The 25,286-nt window shown below is 42.6% G+C and overlaps 1 protein-coding gene across 4 annotated transcripts in view; it reads right to left on the bottom strand.

The window, feature by feature from the left end:
- The window catches only part of bach2b (BTB and CNC homology 1, basic leucine zipper transcription factor 2b), an 88,582-nt gene that overhangs the window by 7,519 nt on the left and 55,777 nt on the right, over nucleotides 1-25,286 (bottom strand). For all 4 annotated transcript variants that reach the window (XM_068342146.1, XM_068342145.1, XM_068342147.1 and 1 more), the window contains 2 exons: nucleotides 22,658-22,912; nucleotides 3,427-4,932 (listed from right to left, as the gene is read on the bottom strand). In XM_068342146.1, coding sequence (XP_068198247.1) covers nucleotides 3,427-4,932; nucleotides 22,658-22,900 — 1,749 coding nt within the window. In that variant the 5' untranslated portion in view covers nucleotides 22,901-22,912. The remainder of the gene's footprint in view (nucleotides 1-3,426; nucleotides 4,933-22,657; nucleotides 22,913-25,286) is intronic.

Genomic DNA, 25,286 nt, shown 5'->3' with positions numbered 1-25,286 from the left:
ATTACAGTACAAAATGTCTACTTGTCCTTCTCCTTCAAACAATGAATCACTTCATTTGTCAGTCAAATTTAGGCTGAACCCACAGATTTCTGCTGAAAAACTCTTCATTCATTCGTCTTCTTGACTGCGTCTTTGAAATCGTGAAGTCGTGGGTTCCCTATCCCGGCTGGCTATGGGTGAAAGGCGGGGTACACCCTGGACACGCTGCCGGCTCATCACAGGGCCACACATAGACAAATATTATTCACACATATGGAACATTTAGCACAACCATTTCACCTAAACTGGATTATTTTTGGTGGAGGGAGGAAGCAGAGAAGAATTGAAAAGACACACCTGCATCCACAGGTACACGTGCATGCAGGTGTGTGTGAAGCTGCTGACGGTTCTGTGTTGGATAAACACACAGCTGTCCTTAAATTCAGAGCAGAAAAGCTGCCCGGAGTCCTGGAGTGACTCTGGTGACCTTGAATGACTAGGCTTCAGTCAGACCAGGCTGCTCTTCAGCAGTTTCCTTCCGTATTGTGATTCATTGTGTCCAGTCCATAGAGCTGCAGCTATTTTCTGTTCTATCACAGCTTTACATCTGACATTTGCTCTGCTAACAGTGAGGCCAGCCAGCCCCCTCCCTGGGTTTGTTTGCATGAAGGCCGGGAGGGCCAAGAGAGACCCAGAAAATATGACTGGCTGCTCTCCTGGTTGATAGTGCAACACTGTGAGTTGTTTGTGCATAAGTTCCATCAATCTAAGCTCTATGGCTGTTGTGTGCCGCATTATATGAACGTAATAATTACACATCACTACTGGGCCTCTTCATCCTGCAGTTCTGTTTCTACAGGGAAGCTGAATTCTTTTCAAGGAAAAGCACGACCTGTCCTGTCGCTCCAACACTTGCAAACACACCGACCTGCAACTGTGAATCAAATCGTCATGGCAACGCACCATTTTCTCTATCACTCCCATTCTGCTCACTCTGTGCGCTTAGTGCAGCGCCTTTCCACTGAGCTCATCAAAATTTATTCTTCCTACACCTCACGCAAACATCGCTGAATGAATATCATGAGAGCAAGATGGTCTGGTGGTAACGTGGGGCCTCCTGGGCCTTGGGCTGCATACATGTTAACCTCACCAGATCCTCTGACAGAAGAAAGTTGGACATGCACACATGTATGTGATCTAAAATATATATATATATATATATATATATATATATATATATATATTCACTAATTTATTATTGTTATTATTTACTAATTTATTCTTTCTTTTTTTTTCATCTTCCAACCCGCTTAATCCGCTAACGCAGGTCGCGGGGTAGCCAGTGCCTATCCTGGCAGTCTCAGGGCGTGAGGCGGGGGACACTCCGGGCACGACGCCAGTGTACCGCGGAGCCACATAGAAACAAACAACCACTCACACACACACTCACTCCTATGGTCAATTTGGGACCGGCCAATCAACCTGAAGCGCATGCTTTTGGAGGTGGGAGGAAGCCGGAGAACCCGGAGAGAACCAACGCAGACACGGGGAGAGCATGCGAACTCCGCACAGAGCGGGACTCGAACCCCGGTCCGCCGTGTTGTGAGGCAGCAGCGTTAATCACTGCGCCACCGTGCACCATTATTATTATTATTATTATTATTATTATTATTATTATTATTATTAATATCACTATTATTTTATTAAAATAAATTATAACCACTACACCAGCTTGTATAGCATGATCAAATTACAAAAAGGCCCCTGGTTCTGCTGACATTGTGGGCAGTTACTTCACTAGAGCGGCTAGACTTGCCACAGTTTTCAAAAATGAATGCATCTAGTTCTATAATACTGTATCTGAAAAACGACCACGAGTCAGCAGCTAACTTCATAGAGCGACGCCTAAAAATGTGGCCTCAGCAAGATCAATGACATCATTAATTAGCTAGCCACAAAAGATGCTAGTGGTAACTGGGCTGTTTTCATTGATTCAAGGGATGCTAGCTGAGTTATAGTTAGAAAATAAAAAAATGGATAGAAACTGTCTAAAATTCCTTATAAAAAGGTATTTAGCAGGTTAAACCAGAATGTAAGGTTTTTAGTTTGGCACTAGACAATAGACTACATTGATGTGTTTCATCCCTCTATTCTTTCTTGTTATCTTTTTGATGGTCATTCAGATTTTGTATTTATTCCAATAAAGTGCCAATCAATCAGTTTCTTCATGTTTGTCTAATAATAAAGGATGAATAACATTAGAAGAGTACAAACAGTTTGTCCATGTCTTTGAATCACCCTTCCTGGAGTACCTGAAGCACTACAGTTGTTAAAAACAACATGACTGTCTACAAAAATGCCTCCAACAGTTAGTATGAACACCAATTAACTGATCCTAAATACATCCGTTCTACACAAACCAGGGAGACAAGTTTTTTGCAGGATGCCAGAAGCAATATGGACGGTTTTTACCTGACAGTAAAAGGCCTGAAATGGAGATGGAGGTTTTAATATTTAAGGAGTGTAAACAGCAATGCAACAAGGAATCAAAGATGTTTTCTGTGAATTGATTTTACTGTGTTTCACTTTCCTTCAGGCGGGAAACCAGCTGACTTCCACGTTGTTACACCATAGTAATCCACCTGTGAATTAGACTGTCTCACTGATCTTTACTTGGTAAACAACAACAGTCGTCTGGTCTGCAGTTAGGACGTCTGTCCAGGTGGATTAGAGGAGGATAATTACAGGATTGGCTATTTATCCTTGTCAGCACTGTCGAGCTGCATTACAGTCCCGTTGTGACACCGAGAACCTCTTGCCCACTTGTATTCATCTCACTTCAGCCACTGCTCAATTAAAACTTTATGACCACAATCGCTGCGGTGATGTATTAGTTGAAATGTCTCAGCAGCCCCCCGCAGACCTTCACTGAAGGTGAGCCACACAACTCATTGTCAGGAGCCTTAAGGATGTCGTTCTTTCTGCTGGGATGAAACCAGACGGGTAGGCTAGTGGTGGGTTAGGTTGGAGTTAGACTGAGCCAGGAGCAATCGCTTTAGAGAGTAGTCCTACCCCAGAGAATCCTGAACATTTAATCACCTGTAGTGCTTCTCTCACACACTGCTCCAGTTAACACCATCACCTCGTCACGGTGTTGAAAACAGCACCACAGCCTCCTGTGTTTGGACAGTCCAAGTGCATTTGGGCTCTCGTATTCAGGCTCATTACAATAATATCCAACAGTGCATGAAGCAGATTAATAATATCAAAGCACATCGGCGCCCTTTGGTGGTGCTGTAAATCTTGTACTGAACACTTCCGCTTCAATTACATGATGATTTAATGACTGCTAATGCAGACCGGGAGAGCAGGCCACTGCGTTATAATTAGCCATGGAGGAATAGGGTGTGATGGCTACATTGTGTGTGGAGAATGTTTTACACTCACCTCTGGCCCTCGCTCCTGTACATGGCAGGACTCGCTGTCTCCCTCCGAGAAAGAGCCTGACTCATCGCTGGAGTTGGTGCCGTAGGACTGCTCACATTTGATCTTGGGGCGCACTTGGTTAAACAGGACATCTCCTCCCACACTTTGTTCCTGCTGGTCCACATTGAGGCATCTTGCGACATTGGAGCATGGTGAGGAGGAGAACTCAAACTGGGGCAGACTGCAGGGAGAACCTCCACTGCCATCCTCAGCATAGGAGTACGAGGAGCAAGAACTGGAAGTCCTGGTGCGTGTCTCACAAGGCGGAGAGCGTGGGCACACTTTGATTGGCACTGGGCAGCTGGTGTTAGGTCGTGGGCGGCACAGGATTGGGGCTTCAGAGGTGGTGCTAGGAGAAAAGGTCTGGGTGGTGGGAAGGGACTGGCTGGCTCCAGCCCACACACCTTTTGGGATGTGCTCAGCGAGCTCCATCTCCAAAGAGTTCCCACCAGGGTAGGAATGCGCTGGGGTTCCCAGACGACTGCAGGCCCCTGAGGAAAATATGACACTACGGCGGTCTAGCTCAACTTCCTGTTTGCAGACCCCATCACATGACGCAGACTTAAGGGACAACCCTGCAGGGAAATCGTCCAAGTCCTTTGGGGATGTAACAGATAGACCTACGTCCCCAGTGAAAGGCCTGAAGTCTTTTTTATGATCTCCCTGAGAGTTTCCTTTGTCCTGGGGGCAGAGAAGTCTATTGGCGAATAGCTGCTGTGATGTGTTGGGCAGACTTGGGAGGTCTACCCCTTTCTTAAAGAAGGCTCGGAGGCAGGAGGGAGACTTGTTTCTCTTGGTTCTTTCAACAGATATAGGGTTGTCCATCTCCATGGCTGCCACACCGTCCTTATCCCTGATCTCCTGTTCGTCGCCTGACAGGCACAATGAGATGGCCTCTTCTTCTACCTGTGGCTCAACTTTGATCTGGGCCAAAGGCAGTGCACCTTGACCCAGCACTGCCCCACTAACACTGCTCTCCTTTAATGTGCTTTGAAAACCTGAGGTACTGGTGTCTGAGGGGGTGTCGCTATTGTGCTTGTTACAAGCCCGCTGGTATTTCCTGTACTTGGGGCATCGTGGCAGGTCTGACGTTCCATGCAGATCAAAGTCTAGCCGGCCATCCATGAAGTTACTGGGAACAGCCATAGCTAACCGATCGTCGTCTGGGTGTCGAAAGGGGGTAAGGGTGTCAGAACATCGCCGTGCCCTTGGGGAAGTGGGCTGTTCTACTTCTGACTGCATCTCATCCTCTGAATTGTTCTCCTCCGTCGCCACCTTGTGGCAGAGCAATAAGCCATCCTCTTCACTGCGCAGCTGAGCTTCCAGGAAACGAAAGCATGAGTCCTCAAGGTTGTGCATACGCAGGAATTCAGCACAGCGGATGACCTCCTGGATGTTTTCTCTGCTGAGTAACAGCTTAGCAGTGTAGGCAAACTGCAACAATGGGGCGAATCCCCTGGCAGTGACCTGCAAAAAACAGGGAAATTGCCAGCATTACGATCAGCATAGCTATTGTTTAGAACACTTGGAGTGTGGTGCGACAACCAGACAGCCCCAACAACCATAAACAAACACTCTAAAGTAGCAGTTAATCTTTTCATCAAGTCAGCACTCAAAATTCTATACAGCATGAAAATAAGAGCAGAGAGCTTCACTGTGCAGCCTCATGTTCATAACAACCTGTGTGACAATCCAGCCATCTGTGGCCAGAGAGAGAGAGAGAGAGAACACAAGCAAAAGTAAAGTGATGAGGTCATCCTGTTCTGCCTTCATACAAATCAAATTTCAGTGATGACGAGGTGACTGGCAGTTGAAGCAGATGATGTTCTTTCTGGTGTGAAACCAGCCCGTCTCCATTAGAGAAGCTGGGCTACAGGTTGAAACATCTGCTGGTCTGATCTGAGCGGGGACGGGCTCGTTCACACCGTCACAGTGAATATGATTAAATCTAATGAAGCTTACATTAGATGTTAGATACTTGGACATAAGCACAAAAAGTAAAACCAGTAAAAATCAGTAACTAGTCATCGCAAAGCAAACATCCACCGAGATTTAGCGTTTTATAACTGCACCTTAAAGCAATATATATATATATATATATATATATATATATATATATATATATATATATATATATATACACATACACACACACACACACATATACTGTGTATATATGCATATATACTGTATATACATACACACACACACACACACACACACACACACACACACACACACACATACAGTATATAAAATTATTGTTTATTACATTGGTTTATTACATTAGCTTATACAGTACATCTAACTGGTAATCTGGTAATGTAAATGTAATCAGTCTGTATCACCAGATCCAGACTATGATTTGGATCCAAATTAGACTCTGAAGTGTGTTAGGTCTTATGGGGATAATTTTATACATCGTTGCAGATATTATCCATGAAATTAACTAACTCACCAACCATCCAACTAACCAACTAACATTTTATAATTTTTCTTTTCTCAAAATGGTAAAAGACAATTATAGAAGAATTCAAGATAATGACGATGGCCTAGAGGCCTGTACCACAAAGCTGGATTACGGCTTAGCGAGATAACTTCCGACTTAACCCTGGCTTTTCGGTACCATAAAGGTGGCTGACTTTCTATCAGGCTACGTTGTCGCGGTAACCTATGCTGAACATTTAACCTTCTGTGGAGCAGGATAAATTCAGAATAAGAGCTCAGCATGTATAACAGCCCCACCTACTGACCAATCAGAGCTCAGCGGGTATAACAGCCCCACCTACTGACCAATCAGTTCTCTTGGAAAATGGGCCGTCCGTTTTATGAGAACCCGATGGATTTTGGTGCACAGCTTGTGCGAAGAGCGCTCAGGTGCGAGAGAGTATGAGAGATGGCTGTAATCTGTTGGAATTGCCTGAACAATGACTGTAGAAAGGTAGAGGTTTTGGGGAGAGGGGTTACATTACATCTGTCAGCTGCTGGAGCCTTACATTAGTAATGGACCGTACCACAACCACGTGCTGACAGTCCCGCAGACAGTGCGCATTGCAATGAGGTTCTTTGCCACAGTTAATATATTTCTTAGTGATGTTAGTAATTATTATGATGTCCTTAAATCCCTCATTGGATGGGTTATAAGCAAGCCAGAGATAAAATGCCATTAATCAATAATATGTTTAAGTAAATCATGGATTGATTGATTCATAGGTACTTTTATGTATTCTGTTGGCGATGCTGAAAACCTCTGAAGAACACAGTACGTAGAGCTGTTCATAAAGTCACGGGGCTACGATCACATGTCATAACCAAAAATGTGGTACACACATACATTTATGGAACACACAAATGTTACTGTAGTCAGATATACAAGTGCAGTCATAGTGGGGCAGTAATATTATAATGGCACTAACTTTCGCATTGACACAGTCGGCGATTTTTTGCCAGCGATCCTTGCGTCGTTTGGCAGCTGCAACTGTGTTGCTTTTTACCTGGATTACTGATTTGTATTGATCGTATTTATTAATTATTATTGTTTGCTCCTCCGTTGTGAAATATGCGGCTCGGGCCAGTTTGTTGCATGTTTGCGATCGGTCGCATGTAGCAACCTCTGCCCTTTTTATGTGAGCGCGCACAGATCTAGAGTGGACAAGCCTGGATTGAATTAGTGAGTTGATAGCCGGCTTTATGGTACCGAAAATCCAGAGGGCGGATGTCTGGGTAAGTGAAGCCAGATAAGTAAGAGGAAGCCTGGCTAGGTTCATCCAGCTTTATAGGACAGGCCTCAAATCACCATTAAAATCCTGATGATTGTTGCTTTGGCCACACCCAACCTCTTCACATAAATCTATCAAAATCATTCATTACCTTTTGAGTAATTCTGTTACGAGACAGACAGAAGGGAACACAAGCTAAACCATTTAACCCCTTGTTAACTATTTCATGAAAAGGGATGATAAGTGGATCAGACGACACCTTCAATTCCAGGTCTAGGCATTGTGAAGCGTGTACTATGAGCAAATATTTAGGTAAAACTCAGCCCATATCATATCCTCAGATGAAAATCTACGTTTCTTACCTCACCCTACCTTAGCTTTGGCTCAAAATGTTCACCACATGAAGGTCTCTGATCAGGCCATAACCTCTCAGCCTCACTTTCTGTGTCAGGCCCCTGCAGCCCAGGTCAAGTACCTCTAAAGCCTAATGGTTTGTAAGACTGTGGCTTATCCCTGTTGTGGCCATGTGGCAAGGGATGATAGAGGGAAGCCTTCCATGTAGACTTAATGCTGGATAATTAGGTAAACTCCTGTGCCTGCAGAAGTCCAGGATACTGATGTCACTGAGCTCACAGATAAGAGAAAGCAGTCAGGAGCAGACTGTAATAGGAGCCTGTCTGCCATTTGGAGATCAGCGTGAGGTTCACACCAGGTTGTGTTCATCGCTTTACTCCAGCTCCAGCACCCAACCCCTGCATCTTTATCTACGCTCGTTCTCTGGTGACAAACAAATTACTGGAAGGCTCCTGAAGAATGCAATCGAACCAAACACAGATAGAAAGAGTTTGCACAATTCCATTCATGGGTTCAATCTTTGATTGTATTGTTTGCTCTACAAGACACCATTGCAGAGGCTATGTGATGAAAAGACGATCTAACAAAGGCTAGAAAATGTACGGGATGAGCAACACAATGTGGGTTTAATGAGCCCAGTGTACACTGACTGTTGAGCTGACTTTGTTGGGGAAATGAGAAGATTGATTACCTTGGTGGAATAGTAACCACTGTTAATGCCCTGCAGCAGCTTCCAGAGGTCCAACTGTCTCCTATCCCACACAGACACCCCACTTATGAAACAGGATTTTCTCTCCCAAAGTAATCAAACTTCAAATCCACCAGAATTTACTCCCTGGAAAAACAACAACACTGTGTGAGCGAGGAAAGACAAATGTGTGTAAAACATAGCTTGAGGTGATGTGAGTCTCTCTAACCATATATTTATCAGTATTAGAGGTAATACATGCAGGAGGTCCAGAGGTTAAAACCACAATGATGATGCGTCTGTGCCAAACTGAGAGAAACATGACTTTAAAATACAGAGGGCTGTTATTAGAACATTGAATTGATGTTTTAAATTATAAAACACACAACTTGTCTGTCACTAAAACTACTTTAAAGATTGTGTCGGAAAAGCTGTACTGAACTCCGCTTTGAGTTAATTTATGCTATACAAGTTTATAATGACATTTGTACAACACAAGTAATTGTTACAGTGGCATAACCAGCATGATAACTCTGATAACATAAATCAGTCAACTTCAATTTTTAATATTTTTATGTTAAGGTCTAAAGTCTATGTAAATCCCCAAGAACATAAAACAGAAATTCTGCAAATTGCATTTTTTCAAGGCCTGGGTAAAAATATTGGACCTCAAGGTTTATTAATTCACAAGCTTTTTCAGAGTCTAACCAAATCCCACACCTTTCTCCTTTCTCTAATTCATTGATGGTCCTGAAGTGGATCCTGCTGTACTACCAATAAGAAATGACATGTTTGGTGGTGGAGTGCTATTGTCCATTTGTTGTGTTTTGTAATATGACTGTGAATGCAGTTGTGATTAATCAATGTATCAAACAGCATGAGAGCTATCATCTTTTTGTCAATAGGACTATAAATACATATTAGAGTATAGCATTAATCTACAGGCTGTGCAAATGATCAGTTCTTTTCCTTGTTTATCATGCTGTCACTACTTTTCACTCTGCCACAAATCCCAGTTTATCCTCAGAAGCCACTTCAGTCCGTGAGTCATCCTTGAAAAGATATAAATAAATGTGTTTATTTCTTAGTAATAATTTGAGAGTCTGAAGGGAGACACCTCTTGACAACAGCTGTCAAAAGCTTTGGTACTTCTTTCGGAGGCTTGAGATGTTTCTCAGACAAGTTTCAATTTGAGTGTTTCATGAAAATACATTTCCACCACAGGCCGTGGTGACCACATTCAACCAAGCTTTTAAATTTTATTTAAATTTGCATAACTATTCGGATTGTTAATTTTAATGCATTTCTTAATAACATGACTGTTTGAGTAAAAAAGAAAAAAAGAGTTAAATTATAATTCAGTTTTATCAAAATGTTAAAGCAATTTCCTCCGGGATTAATAAAGTATCTATCTATCTATCTATCTATCTATCTATCTATCTATCTATCTATCTATCTATCTATCTATCTATCTATCTATCTATCTATCTATCTATCTATCTATCTATCTATCTATCTATCTATCTATCTATCTATCTATCTATCTATCTATCTATCTATCTAAAGCTTGCTAGTCATTTAAAAAATCAGTTTTAGAAATAAAGTAAGATGTGATACAGGTTTTTATTTTCACTTTTGATTTTCACTCAATTGATTTTCTTTTCCTTTATCTCATGTATTCTCCTGTGGACACTGAACCAAGCTGACAGAACCTTCACACAGATTTCAATAATATCTGTCAGTAATATCTGTCTTTTGATTTTGTCTCTTTTCATTAGCTTTTGATTGTTTTTTATGCAAGCACTCATTGTCACTTTCTTTATCTCTAACTTTTGCATGATGATAATCAATCAATAAACCTTATTTGTATCGCGCTTAATCACATCAGCAGACATTTCAAAGCGCTTTAACAGACAGAGAAACCCAACATCTCATTCTTGCTCTGGAGGGTCTAACTAACTCCTCTGTAACTGCAGCGTGTAAAATGAGCAGACGTTGTGTTGCTGTTTGGTCGATTTTAATGAAACAAAATCACACAGTCTCGTGACGATAGACTCGCACCTGATCAAAACACAATGCTGATTTCCGGGCTCAAAATTTAAGTGGAAAAATGGAAAAATTGTCAGTATTTTTGTTGAATGGGAGTGCATTTAAAGCTTGTGTCCCAGGGATGCACGCTGTCTGACGATGGCGCATTCCTGTCAAAAAATGTGCGTCAAAGACACAAGGCTGATGCAAACCAGAACACTGAATACAGGTAATCCGCAATTTACTAAAATTCGACTTACAAATTCGGAGATTCGGACAAATGAGCGCTGCCTTATCTGACTCTTGCCCTGCAGTTCCACTTTCTGCCACAGCCCCCCCTGAGCAGCACCGCTGTGTTCACACATTTCCAACACTCATCTCTTGCAGTAATCGAGAACGGCTTAACCAAAAACTACCTGTACCTGTCTTTTATTTTGTGTGTTGTTTTTATGTTATGTAACTGTTTCTGGTAATCTTAATCTCAAGGAATAATGCTTTTGTATTTTTAGCAGTAATGACATTTAAATAAGCTCAAATGGTGATTATAGAGGTAAATTTAATAAATAATGGCTTACAAACAATTCAACTTACGAACAGCCTCTCGGAAACAATTGTGTTCGAATCATGATGGCCACTTGCATTTGGAATTCAACGAATCTCTCCCAAACACGCCTTTATTCATGTGAACAAACCTTTCTTGTTCCTGAATAGGTTTTTCTGAGGTTTACAGAAGCAGTGGAAGTGAATACTACAGAAATGTTGACTAAGCTAGGAATTACATCATGAAACATCATTCCAAATATTGGTTGAGAGAGTGCTATGCAGAAATGTACGCCTGTATTGATAGATGGTTCAGATCTCAGCAGGGGAGGAGGGTCAGTTTACTGGAAATCTGGATATTTCAGTGAAAAACTTGACATACATGTATAAAATATGTGTTTCTGTGATGTGATGCCAGAGAATCAAACATTTCTGATAAAAACATGAGCACTGGGTTCTGCTGTTCCATCCCTCTTCCTCACAGTATGCCTCTGGATTAACAGACAGTCCAAAAGCACCAGGCATATCAGTCATTGTTAAGGGGAAGCTGCTGACTCCATATGTGTGAGGGGGGATGGAGAGTGTGTGTGTGTGTGTGTGTGTGTGTGTGTGTGTGTGTGTGTGTGTGTGTGTGTGTGTGTGTGTGTGTGTGTGTGTGTGTGTGTGTGTGTGTGTGCCTTTGACAGAGTAAGTGAGTGGGTAGGCTTGTGTGTCTGAGTGTGACGGATTGGGGGGAGGGTGGAGGCTTTGACTGGACTATCCTCTCTTCTGATGAGTGCAGCACATCCACTGTAGGACAGCTACAACACTGCTCACAAGCGTGAACGTTTCTGCTGGAGATAATGAGTCTATCGAATCTGAATGTCAACATCGCATGATGTCAAACGATAGATAACCTTTAGGCTGTAAACATTTTTTTTTAAATCCTCCAAATCAAGTAGTGGATTTGATTTGTGCGTGGACACCAGAGACACTTACCCATCCAGGAGGGAAGGTCTTGGGTACGGTACAGACAACGCCTGCAGCAGAGACACTGATGTCATATTAGACGCTACATGAACATATGCCCCAAAAACTGGAGCATACAATTCCCATAAAGCAGCTAAGGTTGCCTTTTCCTTCGACCCCCAGCCTGCTAAACACCCTTGCCTTTCCTTCCTTCCACCCTCTCCTTTTGTTCATAGCCTGAAGGCCCAAGCTGATGACTTCACCAGCTGAAGTTTCTAGATAGAGGACCTTAAACAAAAGTTTTCTGATGCCTCATGACAGATAAAGTGGTCGTTGTGTGTAAAGAAGACTATTCTGTACACGTATGCATAGAAGCTAGAAAATGAACCCAGACCTTAGTGAATGAACCTTTATGACCAGCAAACAAAAAGACAAACTTTAGGACCTCAGGAAGAAAATGAAATTACTGGAATGAGATTCAACCAGACACTTGACCTATGACAGTTAAGTGATGCCTCTCATGTCTGACCAACAGGATTTGTGATTCTCTAACCTTCAGTGACCCAACCAGTGAGCTGCAGGATGAATGACTGGATTGGAGGAAGGAGCTGGAGAACAGTAACGTTCTCTAAAACAATGGTCAATGATAAAAAACAGAGATTACATGTGCTATTGCCAGAGGTTGGCAAGCTAACTGTTGATCACTCTTTGTTCACACAGCAGATTTGCAGCTGATACAAGACTACATGTATGTATCTTGTGATCTGGCGGTATATATATATATCCTGTTTGTGACTTTCATGATGTCACACTATCATAATTCATGAGAAGACAAGAAGAAAATAGACAAATGCGAAAGGAAAGCAGTCAAATGTCCAGTGGGTTATGAAATACTATAAGGAGATATACTCAAAGACAGTAACACTGCTCGATTGGTATTGGTATATACGGAGTGAGCCGCTGAGGTAGATACTTTGGTGCAGGGGACAGTGAATAATGCTGCCACGTTATTCCACTGTTTAGTCAAACATGCCCTCCACTTTGCTGGCTTCTCACATAACACCCTGTGTTGTGGTGATGTTGGTTCGTTCAGAACAAATGGCAGCAGAGGGTGTTGGGGCGAGTGTCCACTGAAAAAAACTGAAATCCTTCAAAGGGAACTTATTAAAAAAAATATCACTCAAACTAGTTAACATTGGATTACTGTTGCAATCATATGAATGCCATCATGCTTCATTTATGACTGGCTGGCAATTAACAAATAAGCCAAATGATTTGTTCCTTTCTGGATGTCATTATTTGACAGCAAAGTTGTGCAATTAGGAATTTGGAGTAAAGGAATGGGATGGAATCTCCTTTTGGAACGTTCCTCAGAGCTCATTGCCTTCAGTACTACGAGTCAACCTGTTCTGATCAGTTACCTGACCATTGATTAAATAAATGACGATTTGTAGGATTAGATACCAGGAGGCACCAATCCACCAATGAACTGTGTCTTTTTGAACACACAGACTGGACCATTCCAACGGTAATGGTGGTCCTCTGACTGAGGCTGGGTGGTCGGCTGCATCCATGGCTGCTGATAAACAACAAAGCTGCTGGAGGAAAAGTGCTGAGCGTACCAGGGATCTATTTTCAGCTAGTATCAGCAGCTGCTGCCTGCGGGAGTGCATCTTTATGTGTGCCCTGCCCCATATGTGATTACTCCACTGTTACAACCAGCACAGCAGCCTAATGAAGGAAAGTGTACAGGGAGCAAGACAGAACGGAGGGAGGAGAGAGTAAATACTGAGGGAGGATAGATGGAGCAGGGAGGAAAACGAGGGAGGAAGGGGACAGTCACAGCGTAGGAAAAAACTTTAAAGGAATATGAGGAGGATGGAGAGAATACACACAGTTTCCTGGTCATTAGCAGAAGACCATGACGTTTGAATCATTTCAGCTGTTTGCACCGCTTAGTGTTTGAGTTAAAACAAAAAGGCAAATTCATCAACGTGACAGATTGGGGCCATTTTAGGCGAACACAGCCCTGCTCTACATCTGGAGTGGACAGGCGATACCATTACAAGGAAGGAAATTAGAGGCAGTGGCCAATCACACATCCCAGACAATTCACATGACATTTTAAGGAAGCCTGCCAAATATCCTTTCATAAACAGGCAGAGAAATAGTACCCCACCCGCTCCTTCCACCCTCTTCACTCACATTGGCCTTTAGCCTCAGTAGAAGAGAGGGCTAATTTATTCAAATGTTCTCCAGTGAACTCCTGCATGTCATGCATGCTAATGAGGACATGGCTTGGTATGACAACTGAGTGCTTCCCCATGCAAGAGAAAACACTTCAATTCCATTGGGGGGGGGCAGACAACACTTTAACACTGAATCTGCTGAGGAACCTGACATTAACCTCAGCCTTCACATGCAAACAGTCAGGAGGCTGAGTCACTGCGCTAATGGAAATGAAGCAGGCGTTGTGATCTACACTGTCATGACGCCATCGTGGGCTAAGCCGCCCCATGGAGGGGATGGTGGGAAATGTGCCGGGACAAAGGCCCACCACCAAACCCTGGCCAAAGGAAAACCATTTGTTAATGCAGCAGACATACAGTAAGTTATGAAGCTTCTGTGTGTCCCGTGGCTTTCATTAGCGATAGAGTATACTGAGGAATATCTGACATACTGTCATTTATGCAGGCAAATCTGGCAAAATGTTACATCAGTGTCCTCTACCGCTTTGGCAACACGGACAGGTTTAACATCAGAAAGTATTTCTGGCAGATAAATACAACAAAATAAAATGATATCATCAGCATAAAAGCGGTTTTTCTTTCTAAATAATAAACATGAATCCAATGCGTCTCCTACTTTATTAGCAGCGTCCTGGTAACATTAGAAGTTTCATTTTAACAGTAATGTATTCTGTGTTAGCGGCCAGAGTGGCCCCTTTAAGAAGGTTGTCATGTGACCGAGGCAAGCATCTTGACAAGCGTTGGTGAACAGTACAGTGTTGCATTTGGGTAATTTCTTTACATGGCATGGATCAAAATATTAAAAATGCAAACTTTTGACATTAGTTCCAGAGTGTAATTTTTTGAAAGCGCAGCTATTAATGTGGCCATGTCAGCAGCCAAATGCAACTCTGGCAGAGCCCCACCTCAGACATGGCTTTTACTCTTCCAGCTTTTACATTCCAACAGATAAAGAGGAAAAAAAACCCCTGGAAGCTGCTGAGTGTTCTTTCCGTTACAAACTCTGCTGACTTAAGTAATGCTTGTCCAGCGACAAGCTGGTCGTATGCACCCCCAGTGTGATCATTGGAGACGTATTAGTCTGTGTTGGCCATAATCTTCTTATTCCTGCTTGTGATTGTGTGATTTTGAAAAGTTGTTCCACTGACTACTGGCTTTGCATGCGTACTATAAAGAGTTCAACCATTATTGTGGGACTGTGTGTACAAGGATTCCATCCATCCATCTTCTTGAAGACGACATGACTGTAATCGTCTCGTCTTCAGTTGCTGTTTTGGCTTTTGGGTCACAGGTCTGCTGGAGTCTATCCCATGTGGCTATAGGCGAGAGGTGGGCTACACCTCGGATGAGTTGCCAGTGCATTGGACGAACAACCACACACTCATACCTACAGACCGTTTGGAGTGATCAATTCACCTAAGCTGCATGTTTTTGGAGGTGGGAGGATATTGAGGAACCACCACAGATACGGCGAGAACATACAAACCTGGGACATTCTTGCTGTGAGGCGACAGTGCTACCCACTGCACCACCTTGCGCCCTGTAAGAGGAATATTTCCCCTCAAAAATTTAAAAATGCAAAGGAAAATTTTTCTGTTATTGTCGTCATGTTGTGTCAAATGGGCTTTAAGAGTCAGTCAGTAGTTTCTTTAAGCAAGGAGGAGGTCCTTAACTTCTTAACTGCCGTTTCATCCATTAGCTAACCCTAATGCAAGTAATCCCTCAATGATATCCCACTGTGTGACTATAAAAAAGTAGGTGCAGCCTAGAAACCAAATCTGAATGTGGTGTAAATGACAGCCCATTTGAAGAAAATAAGGCCTTGGAACACTGAATATATATTTACACACTGATGCTGAAAAAATTACTATCATAAAGAAAGTGACAACGTTAGAGCAGAAGCTCAGACATTGGTAGTGCTGAGCTGTGGGTAAGTAACCCCCCACCTAAAGGTGGATTAAATCAGATAGTGTATGTCCTAATCCTCTGCTAGTGCATCTTACTGTACAGACCAGACACATGGGGGACATGACCCCGTCGCATACCGTTTAAGAGACACATTCATTATTCAAGACTGAGAGTTGTAGTATCTGACCACACAAATATTGCATCCTTTAATTTGGACAAGTACATAGATGCGTATAGGACAAAACTGTCTTCCTCAGCTCTGAGATTCAAAGTTCAAAGTTTGCTTTCATCCATGGGGTGTTCACTGTTTAGCTTTGCCACGTTTGGAGGTTAAATGCAAAGAACATAGACATGGGGATACACGACAGGCTGTCGTGAAGAAGGCAGGCTGCTGGAGGTGCCTCAGTACACAGACAAAGGGCCTGCACCTATGTCAGCTTACAGCATGAATGCATCCTCATGTGGGAAAAGAAATAGAGACTGCCTGCTGGACCAAGGGGGATGGGGACCACTTCTCCCATCATAACACAGTTGTAGCACCCAACCCCCATCTTTAAGGAAGGAAGGTGTCTGTTCCTGGATTCTGCCTCCCACCATCTGTCTGACATGCTGTATTTATGTGACAATGTTCTGGCCAGGCACCGTGTGAACGGTCCCAGTGAGGTCCCCCTCAGATTTGCTGGTATTGTTTTGGTTGAACCCTGCAACCGAACACAGTTTGACCTTTGGTGGTGGATGGATGTAAACCAAAGACCATTGGCCTGTCACTGGTTGACTTCAAGCAGCTAGAGTTTTTAAGGCACTTTCAAATCTTAAGGTCTAAGTGTTCATATTTGCTTTATTATAATGTTTAGTTTCATGTTGCATATTATCAATGCAGCTGTAATTGTGCCTTGAATTTACCATCTACACGATGGAGAACATGTATTGAAGGCACAACCCAGGAGTCGTGAACACAGCCTGACTATCTCGTCCCCAATTCAGCACCTGCATCAAATCGTTTAACTATAACCATATGGACGCTGACTCTATCTGGACTATCTGACACTCTCTCTGTCTCTCTTTCTCTTACCCTGTCCTTATCTTCCTTTTACTTCTTTTCCACCAACCGGTCAAGGCGGACGGCTACCCAAAAGAGTCTGGGTCCTGCCCAGAGTCTCTTCCTCAACGAGGGAGTTTTTCCCCGCCACTATCGCTTATGCTCTGGAGGGTTCAGTTGGGTTTCTCTGTCTGTTAAAGCGCTTTGACATGTCTGCCGCCATGATTAAGCGCTATATAAATAAAACTTGATTGATAGTGGACTAAAGCCTCTTTCTGACACACCAGTGTTCTGGTGACATCATCCACATTCTCATACTTGATTATTGACATCTTGACACGTTTATCTAGTAATCTCTCTTGCTCCCATCCTTACAGAACCTAAATTTAAAGTTTCAATGTTTTTATGTTCTTTCAGTTGACATTTCAGTTCCTCATTGGACCACATCTCTATTAAATATATTACATATCTTTACAGACAACTATATGATACAGACACCGGACTGAAGAAGTTCCACTCTTGGTGGTACCATCGAGGTGTGGAAGCAACCGTAAGACATTTGAGACCTTCTACATTTATTAAAAGTGACATCTAAAACAATCATTGTCTTGTTTTCTGATTTGCCAACTCTGTAGTTATGGTCTGGTTAAATGTGGGAAACTAAACCAACTAAGAAATACAAGTTGCTTTATTCCATATAAGCATGTCAAAATATTGATCTTTTGGAATGATTAATGAAAAATGAGCAGTACATTCTGTGTGCGCTCTCTTAACTATAACTGATCGGTCTTTCTCAGATTTTTTTTAGTTAAATGGCAGTCTTCGTCGCCAAAACTCAAACATGCCAAAGGTGTGGAATACAGCAAAAATAATTGTCTCAGACATTGTGCAGCTCATTTCAGGTGCTTCACTGCTGGTTCTGTGTGTCCGGAACCTTGGATATCCCACCGTCTTGTGGATTTCACCTCATGTCTGTTCTCTATAGACTTTGATCTCTAGAGGGACACTCTTTTCTAAAAAGGAGTCTTGTCTGATGGTTTGTCTTTAGTTTTATCTCTCTTTGCAGGATGCTTAGGAATGGTTGGCGGGAGGAAGCCATCAACAACACCAATGTGTTTTTTCATTTGTCAGGTGTGAATATCAGTGCAACCTTCAAAGTCTGGTTCAAGTAAATCATAAGGTTTGGCAACACTAACACCAGTGCACACATTTGTGTGGTTTTTTTCATGAACAAGAGTTCCTTGGTCATTAGTCAATGAAAGAATGAACAAACAGGAGCTGGTTTGAGGTCTGAACCAGCACTCTGATGGCGTCCTCTCCTTTCTGACCAGAAGTAAATGTGTTGATCATTCCAGTCAGAGCGTTTCAGTGGTGGATGTCACATGTGTGAACAACTGGACACTGCAGTGGATGCTATTGTTATTTCATCGATTGCTGTTTGAACAATGAATCACTGATCTCAGTACTGACAGAAATTCTGCTCCATTCAGTAATTTATGTTGAGGATCATGCTTTTTAGTATCAGTCTTCATCATCCAATATGGATGTGTGTTCCTCCCCCTGCTGCACTGCCGATACACAGCGGGACTGTTTTGTTCTCATGATGTGGCTCACAAAGCCCGTCATGAAACTGACTGACCCTCTGCAAGCCCACAATCACATTAGATATAGATGATGTCACTCATCTGCTCCAGTCCTGACTACTCCAAGGGCATTGAGACCACGAGAGAGGAGAGAGAAAGGTGGTGGGGGGAGGCGGTCTTTGTTTCGCGTTTCATCTAGAGCAACCTCCCCCTTCCTCTTCCCGTCAGTGGCAGCAAAGATCTGCCATTTGTTTCAGATAGGTGGCAGTCTTCAGTAGCTGAAGCAGGACTGTCAACGAAGCAACGCAGACCTAGCACAGCTTAAGACGACTACAAAGAGCTGACACAGACCAGTAGGGGCTGAGACAACCGAGCACTGCCCCATCATCAAATAAGATAGTGAGCGAACCGAGGCAGGCATGCGTCAGCAGGGTTCAGCCACTGGCTGTGAAGCAAAGGATGATGGGGGATCGTTGACTGGCCGCATCAGTGAAAAGATATTCCTCCAGTGGTGCAGCGAGGACTCATGCAGGCAGACAAACACTCACCCGCCTGGATCCCACACACTTTACATTCATACTTGAATACATATCAGAGCTTTGTCCTGTAATACTGTGATGGTTTCAGTCGTTTGCCATTCATCTTTTATTAATGAGTCAATGATTTTTGCTTATTTTTGTTAGTTTAAACTAGGCCTGACTAAAAAATAAAATATTGGCATATTATGGATGTGAGATATACATTTTTAATTGTGAAACATAGATAACATATCAATGTTTGGTTTATCTGTCTAATTAAGTTAGAGATGGACTTCTGAGAGAGAGAGAGAGAGAGAGAGAGAGAGAGAGAGAGAGAGAGAGAGAGAGAGAGAGAGAGAGAGAGAGAGAGACTGATCACTTCAATCTGGAGTAGCTAGTGTAGGAATTTTCCGCTCTACCTCCTACCTTGTTTCTTTGTTGTTTCCGTCTCAGTAGGAAATACGTTAGCAGCTATGAATTGAAGTGACTTCATGTGAACTCATTTAACTACTGCTGGTTCCTCAGGATGCAGTCAGTCATGTATGGAGAAATGTCACACCAAACTGAATCAGAAGAGTTTGAGCAACAATTGGACACATGTACAGATCTATGTTAATAATAATATTATTATTATTATTATTATTATTATTATCATCGTTATTATTATTTTGCTAACCCTATCTTCATTGTATTTCTTTTCCACCCAACCACTCAAGGCAGATGACTGCCCTCCAGAGTCTGACTCTGCCCTCCAGACTCTGGGTCCTGCCTGAAGTTTCTTCCTCAACACACACACACACACACACACACACACACACACACACACACACACACACACACACACACACACACACACACACACACACACACACACACACACACACACACACACACACACACACACACACACACACACACACACACACACACACACACACAGAGATAAACAGTCAAACATTAAATGAATATATCTAATAATAATCCAAAATACTGTATATTTCATAACTTATACCACTACTTTGCTGCTGATATACTTTTTCTTAACCAACATTTTTCTTTCAGATATTTGACTGTTTCTCAGTATGTGTACATAGTGGCACAAGTACATAATGCATGTACTGCATGTGTATTCTGAAATGCAAATATTAATAGCATTTTTAGATTTATACAAAATGCATAATCACATTAGCAGGGTGTTGATGAATATGATGTTGCCTGATCAAATGTTCATTGTGATAGAATGAAGACAAAATACACACTATGTGTTGTTTTTCCATTGAAAAACACAACAAGAAAAAGTGTGAGATGTTGTCAAACTGAACAGGGTGGACAAAGAGAAGCAGGCTGTGTGAAAAGCACTGTCTGTCTCTGCGGCACATTAAAGACACCATCATCCAAAGATGTTACTTCCACACTCCATCTCACACCTGAAACACAGAGCAGCTGATGCATTATTCATGAGAGCAGTGAGTGAATGAAAGAGACGACACCGCTTTGAGCATCCAGGCGCCGTTCCTGCAGTGATTCTTTGAGATAAGGACGGAGAAAAAAAGCTCCTAATACTCATTTTACATAAGGCAACAATCTGACGTTAACTTATTTTTCAATGAGTACAATGACAGGTGTTACTTTATTAATGCACGCCGGCCCCAACGTGGAGTCACAACATTGGGGATGTGCCCCAGTTTTCACAGCGGCGCGTGCGAGTGTGCATGCGAGTGTGACATCAATACGTCAGAAGGGTGCTTTCATCGTGTGCTCAGTGGAGGAGCTCTGATGGGGATGGGTTGAAAGTGACAACGTGAGAGCTGAGGTGAGCGAGACGGGTGTGTGTGTGTGTGTGTGTGTGTGTGTGTGTGTGTGTGTGTGTGTGTGTGTGTGTGTGTGTGTCGAACCTGATGATTGCTGAGCTCGAGTTGGCGTTAAACTCTCCATGCAAAGCTACCCGCTGCTGACAAAGGCAGCAGCATCTGACAAGTGCTAATTGGCAATCACAGCCCCATAGGCTCAATAATGCACTTCTTCACACCTCTGACAGAGACTTTATCCTCTAGTGAATGATAGATCACATTAAAACAGTTTATCTACTATCATCATTCATGGCAAGAAAAAAAGGCATTGTAAAAAAGACGTAAATCTTAAATACCAACTATTCACAAGCAGACCTTGGTTTTCAAACGCTTGACTTTGACCAAAAAAATTCTTTTTTGTCTTAGAAGTCGAAGAAAATTTGGAAGCCGAACGCGAAACGAATGCCTTTTTGGCTCAGTGGTATTGTGGGTCGTCCAATGATTCAAGACCGGCGGTTCGATTCCCACTCCTGCCGTGTCATTTGTTGATGTGTCCTTGGGCAAGACACTTTACCCTCAATGCCTCCAGTGAGGCACTCGCTGGTGTGTGAATGTGTGTGATTGTTCCGCCGGTGGTGGGAGAGGCCGTAGGGGCAGATTGGCAGCTACGCCTCTGTCAGTCTGCCCCAGGGCAGCCACAGCGCCTTATAGTGCAGTATTTTCTGCACTATAAGGCGCACCTAAAGGCCTTTAATTTTCTAATAAACCAACAGTGCACCTTATAATCCAGTGCGCCTTATTTGTGAAAACAGTTTTAAAATAGGCCATTCACTGAAGGTGTGCCTTATAATCAGATGTACTTTATAATCCAGTGCGCCTTGTAAATGAAAATGGTTTAAAATGGGCCATTAATTGAAGGTGCGCCTTATAGTCCAGTGCACCTTATAGTGTGGAAAATACTGTATATAAAAACCTAAATTTAATAAATCCAACGACAAGATTTTTACTCTGTGCTGAACAAATCCAGGTGTAAATATCCCTGCTAATTCTGACCTTGGTTTGCAGTTTCTGTACTTGATGGACATCATCGCTGTTAGATGCAGATGTCACCTCAAATTAATTCAGGCACATATTGGTTTGAATCAGATGACAACCGAACAGGTGGTGTATCGCTGATAAACGTCAGGTTAACAACAAGCTGCCATCCGTTTGACCACTGAGAGGCTGGAATAAACACGTGATCAGTGGTGCAACGCCACGTCTCACAACTACACTCAATCTAACGCGCACCAACGCCTCAGCCTACGTCCCTGCAGTCTGACAGTCACACGCATTCAAATCATCACTATTACCATCATCCTGTGACGCCATCACAGTGTGTTATACACGCTGGTGTGTGATTCCATTCCTCATGTAGAAAACAATCCCATCGTTCCTCTCTAGCTGAAGATCTGCTGCGGGTCAAAGCAGGTCGGTCTTTTCTTCTTTATGTGACACTTTTTTTTTACAGGTAAGGCAATTTTGTACACAAAACGATAGCATTGTGATAAAGTAAAGTATTGTGACTGAGTGTGACAGGACACTCTTTCTCAAAGTCACCTGAAGTCCGACCTCTTTGCTCTTTGACAGTAACTAATGGCTAAGTCATTCAACACCGGCCTTTTTAGTTATGTGATAACTGTAATGTCGAGGGCCAGGGTTTGCATTCTTACCTGTGTTTATGTCAAATTTGGGGAGCAAGGCTTTGGAATCGCACTGTCTAAAAGTGTTAAGTTCCAGTCCTTAAAAATAAAACTGTCATGCAAAAAATTGTGTTTGATAAACGTACCTCTTCTGGAAGGCTAACAACCAAGCCATTCTCTGCCTGGCCCACCAGCGCTTGGAGGAAATACTCGCTGCAGGCGGCCAATACGGCCCGGTGCCCACGGAACTCTTTGCCTTCCACCAGGACCGTCACATCGCACAGGATGTCCTGCTTCCGCTGGTCGTTGAGGCAGAGGAGGATATTGGTACAATGAACCGTCGACTCATACACATACATGGGGGCTTCAGGCTTCTCATCCACGGACATTCCGCTCACACCCTGGAAATAGAAGCACAACAGAGAGAGGGGGTGGGGGGTCAGCTTACAGCCGAACACAGCAAGCACATACCGCAGGGCTGACATAAGCCCCGGCCGTCTGATGATTCAACACACACAGGTCTGACTGCATGAAGCAAAAGCTAACGGCTAACAGCAGTATTTCCACAAAACACCCCCACTTCACCCCCACAAAACACCGCCACTTCATTCAGCCAATCAAACAAAAAACAACAACAGTTAATTTCATCAATAAGTAAAACAAGTAAAACTGATTAAGTCAATAATCTTGATTCTTATTGACCAGTGGTCCCCGTCCTGGAGGCCGTGGACCAGTACTGTTCCATGGATCAACTTGTGCCAGTACCACAGAAAGATTAGAGAACTTATTTCCACTTTATTTTGGAAAATGAGCGGATTCTCTCCTCCACGTCTGGCTATGAATCTCTCTTGACGTTTGTGAAGATGCTTGCCTTGGTCACATGACTACCTTCTTAAAGGTGCCGCTCTGGAATAGATTACCACCAAATTAAAACTTACAAGCTAGAAAAACCAAAAACAAACGTATTTGGAAAAAAAAATTTTCCCGAGGGCAAAAGAACATTTGACGAGACAGGAGAATCTACGGCTAGTGACGTCCGCTTAGTTTCGGATTGAACGCTTTGATTAGCGTTCGGATTGCGGATGGTTTGGTTTCTCAACGGAACCAACCAGAAAGAGATCTCAAGTCTGGGAACATTTAGAACTTGAACAATTAAGAAACTTATTTTCAGGCTCTGTTGCTCACAGAGTAGAAAATAATAAAACACACACACGTCATTCTTTGCAGGTAAATTGTTTGCTTTGTTCCAGCACCTGACGTACGGTAACAACACGTCATCAGTGATGAGGCGTTACCGATCCAGATGCGATAAAAAACGCCGGTGGTGCTGCTGTCATGACGTCTCGGAATCCCGACTGTTATTTAACATAGAGCATGTTTTTATCCAGTGACGCTTTTCGTCCTATGTAACTGACACACACGAACACACACCTATATATTTATATTATATATATTATGTTTATTTATTTATTTTATTTATTATGTTTATATTATATTTATATTATATAAAGAACTCAGGGAACTCCAAGAACTCACCAAACTCAAAGAACAAAACGTTCTAATTCTGGATGAGCAATGTAAACATCAGCCTGTAGTGTATATTCCTTTTTGGTGTGTGAATATAATGTACATTCAGATAACATGATATATGTTACTATGTTTCCAATATGTGAATATGTAAATTTCATGTTGCAGATGTTAATATGTATGTATATTATTTAACTATTTATGTTTGACCCTCCCCCCCTGCTGCCACGATCGCACAAATTTCCCCACTGTGGGACAATAAAGGTCTATTATTATTATTATTATTATTATTATTATATTACATAGACACGCATTAACATGTAATCTATATCTCTTATTACTTTATTGAACCCTGCAAGGATCAATACAGTATTTTCTGTACTATAAAGCGCACTGGATTATAAGACGCACCTTCAAAGAATGGCATATTCTGAAACTTTTTTATATATAAGGCGCACTGGATTATAAGGCACACTGTCGGTTTTTGAGAAAATTAAACACTTTTGGGTGCGCCTTATAGTGCGGAAAATACTGTAATCATAAATTAATTTCCTATAATATATGGCTACAATATATCAAGTAAGGATTAACACATTAAATTATATTCAGTTTTATTCGAGAATATATGCAATACTGGAAACGTCAAAGCGTTTTCTGGGGTTATCCATCGTTGTGTGGTTGCAGTACAGCCAACCTGCCAAAGAGGGCGCCCACGTTCCCGATGAATGGGGAGCCGAGTAACGAAACAGTTTTCAGCACAGTTGTCCCAAACGGTTGGAAGCCCCATGGGGGGCCATTCAGACATCATTATTTCTCATTCATGGTTTAATCAGGAAGGAAAACCCAGGAAACACAAGAAAGCTGGAAAACAACAAACCTGACGCGTGGGCAGGGTTAGGGTTAGGGCAGGGATAGAAAACAGAACAACAGGAGAAGCCGGTTTAAAAGGCCTCAGGCTGATCAGCCTGATGTGGCACAGGTGAGGAGATAAAGCACAGGTGTGGAGACGAGTCTCGGCCCCGCCCACAGGTTTGGCCCCGCCTCCTGCCACAGTCCAGCCCAGCAAAGCAACATGAGATAAATACAGAAAATAATGCAGCGTCTTCACAGGGTAAAAGCCAAACAACAGCAAGGAGTTAACTGTCTGAAGGATGGAAACAGTTAAACTTCTGGGACCAAAAGAGAAAGAAATTCAGAAACTTCAAAAGTAGTTTTTGTCATAACCTTTGAAAAACGTAATAAAAGGCA

Source organism: Antennarius striatus, chromosome 19 (assembly GCF_040054535.1).
Source record: "Antennarius striatus isolate MH-2024 chromosome 19, ASM4005453v1, whole genome shotgun sequence".
Lineage (NCBI taxonomy): Eukaryota > Metazoa > Chordata > Actinopteri > Lophiiformes > Antennariidae > Antennarius > Antennarius striatus.
This window is presented reverse-complemented; position numbering and strand designations above follow the sequence as displayed.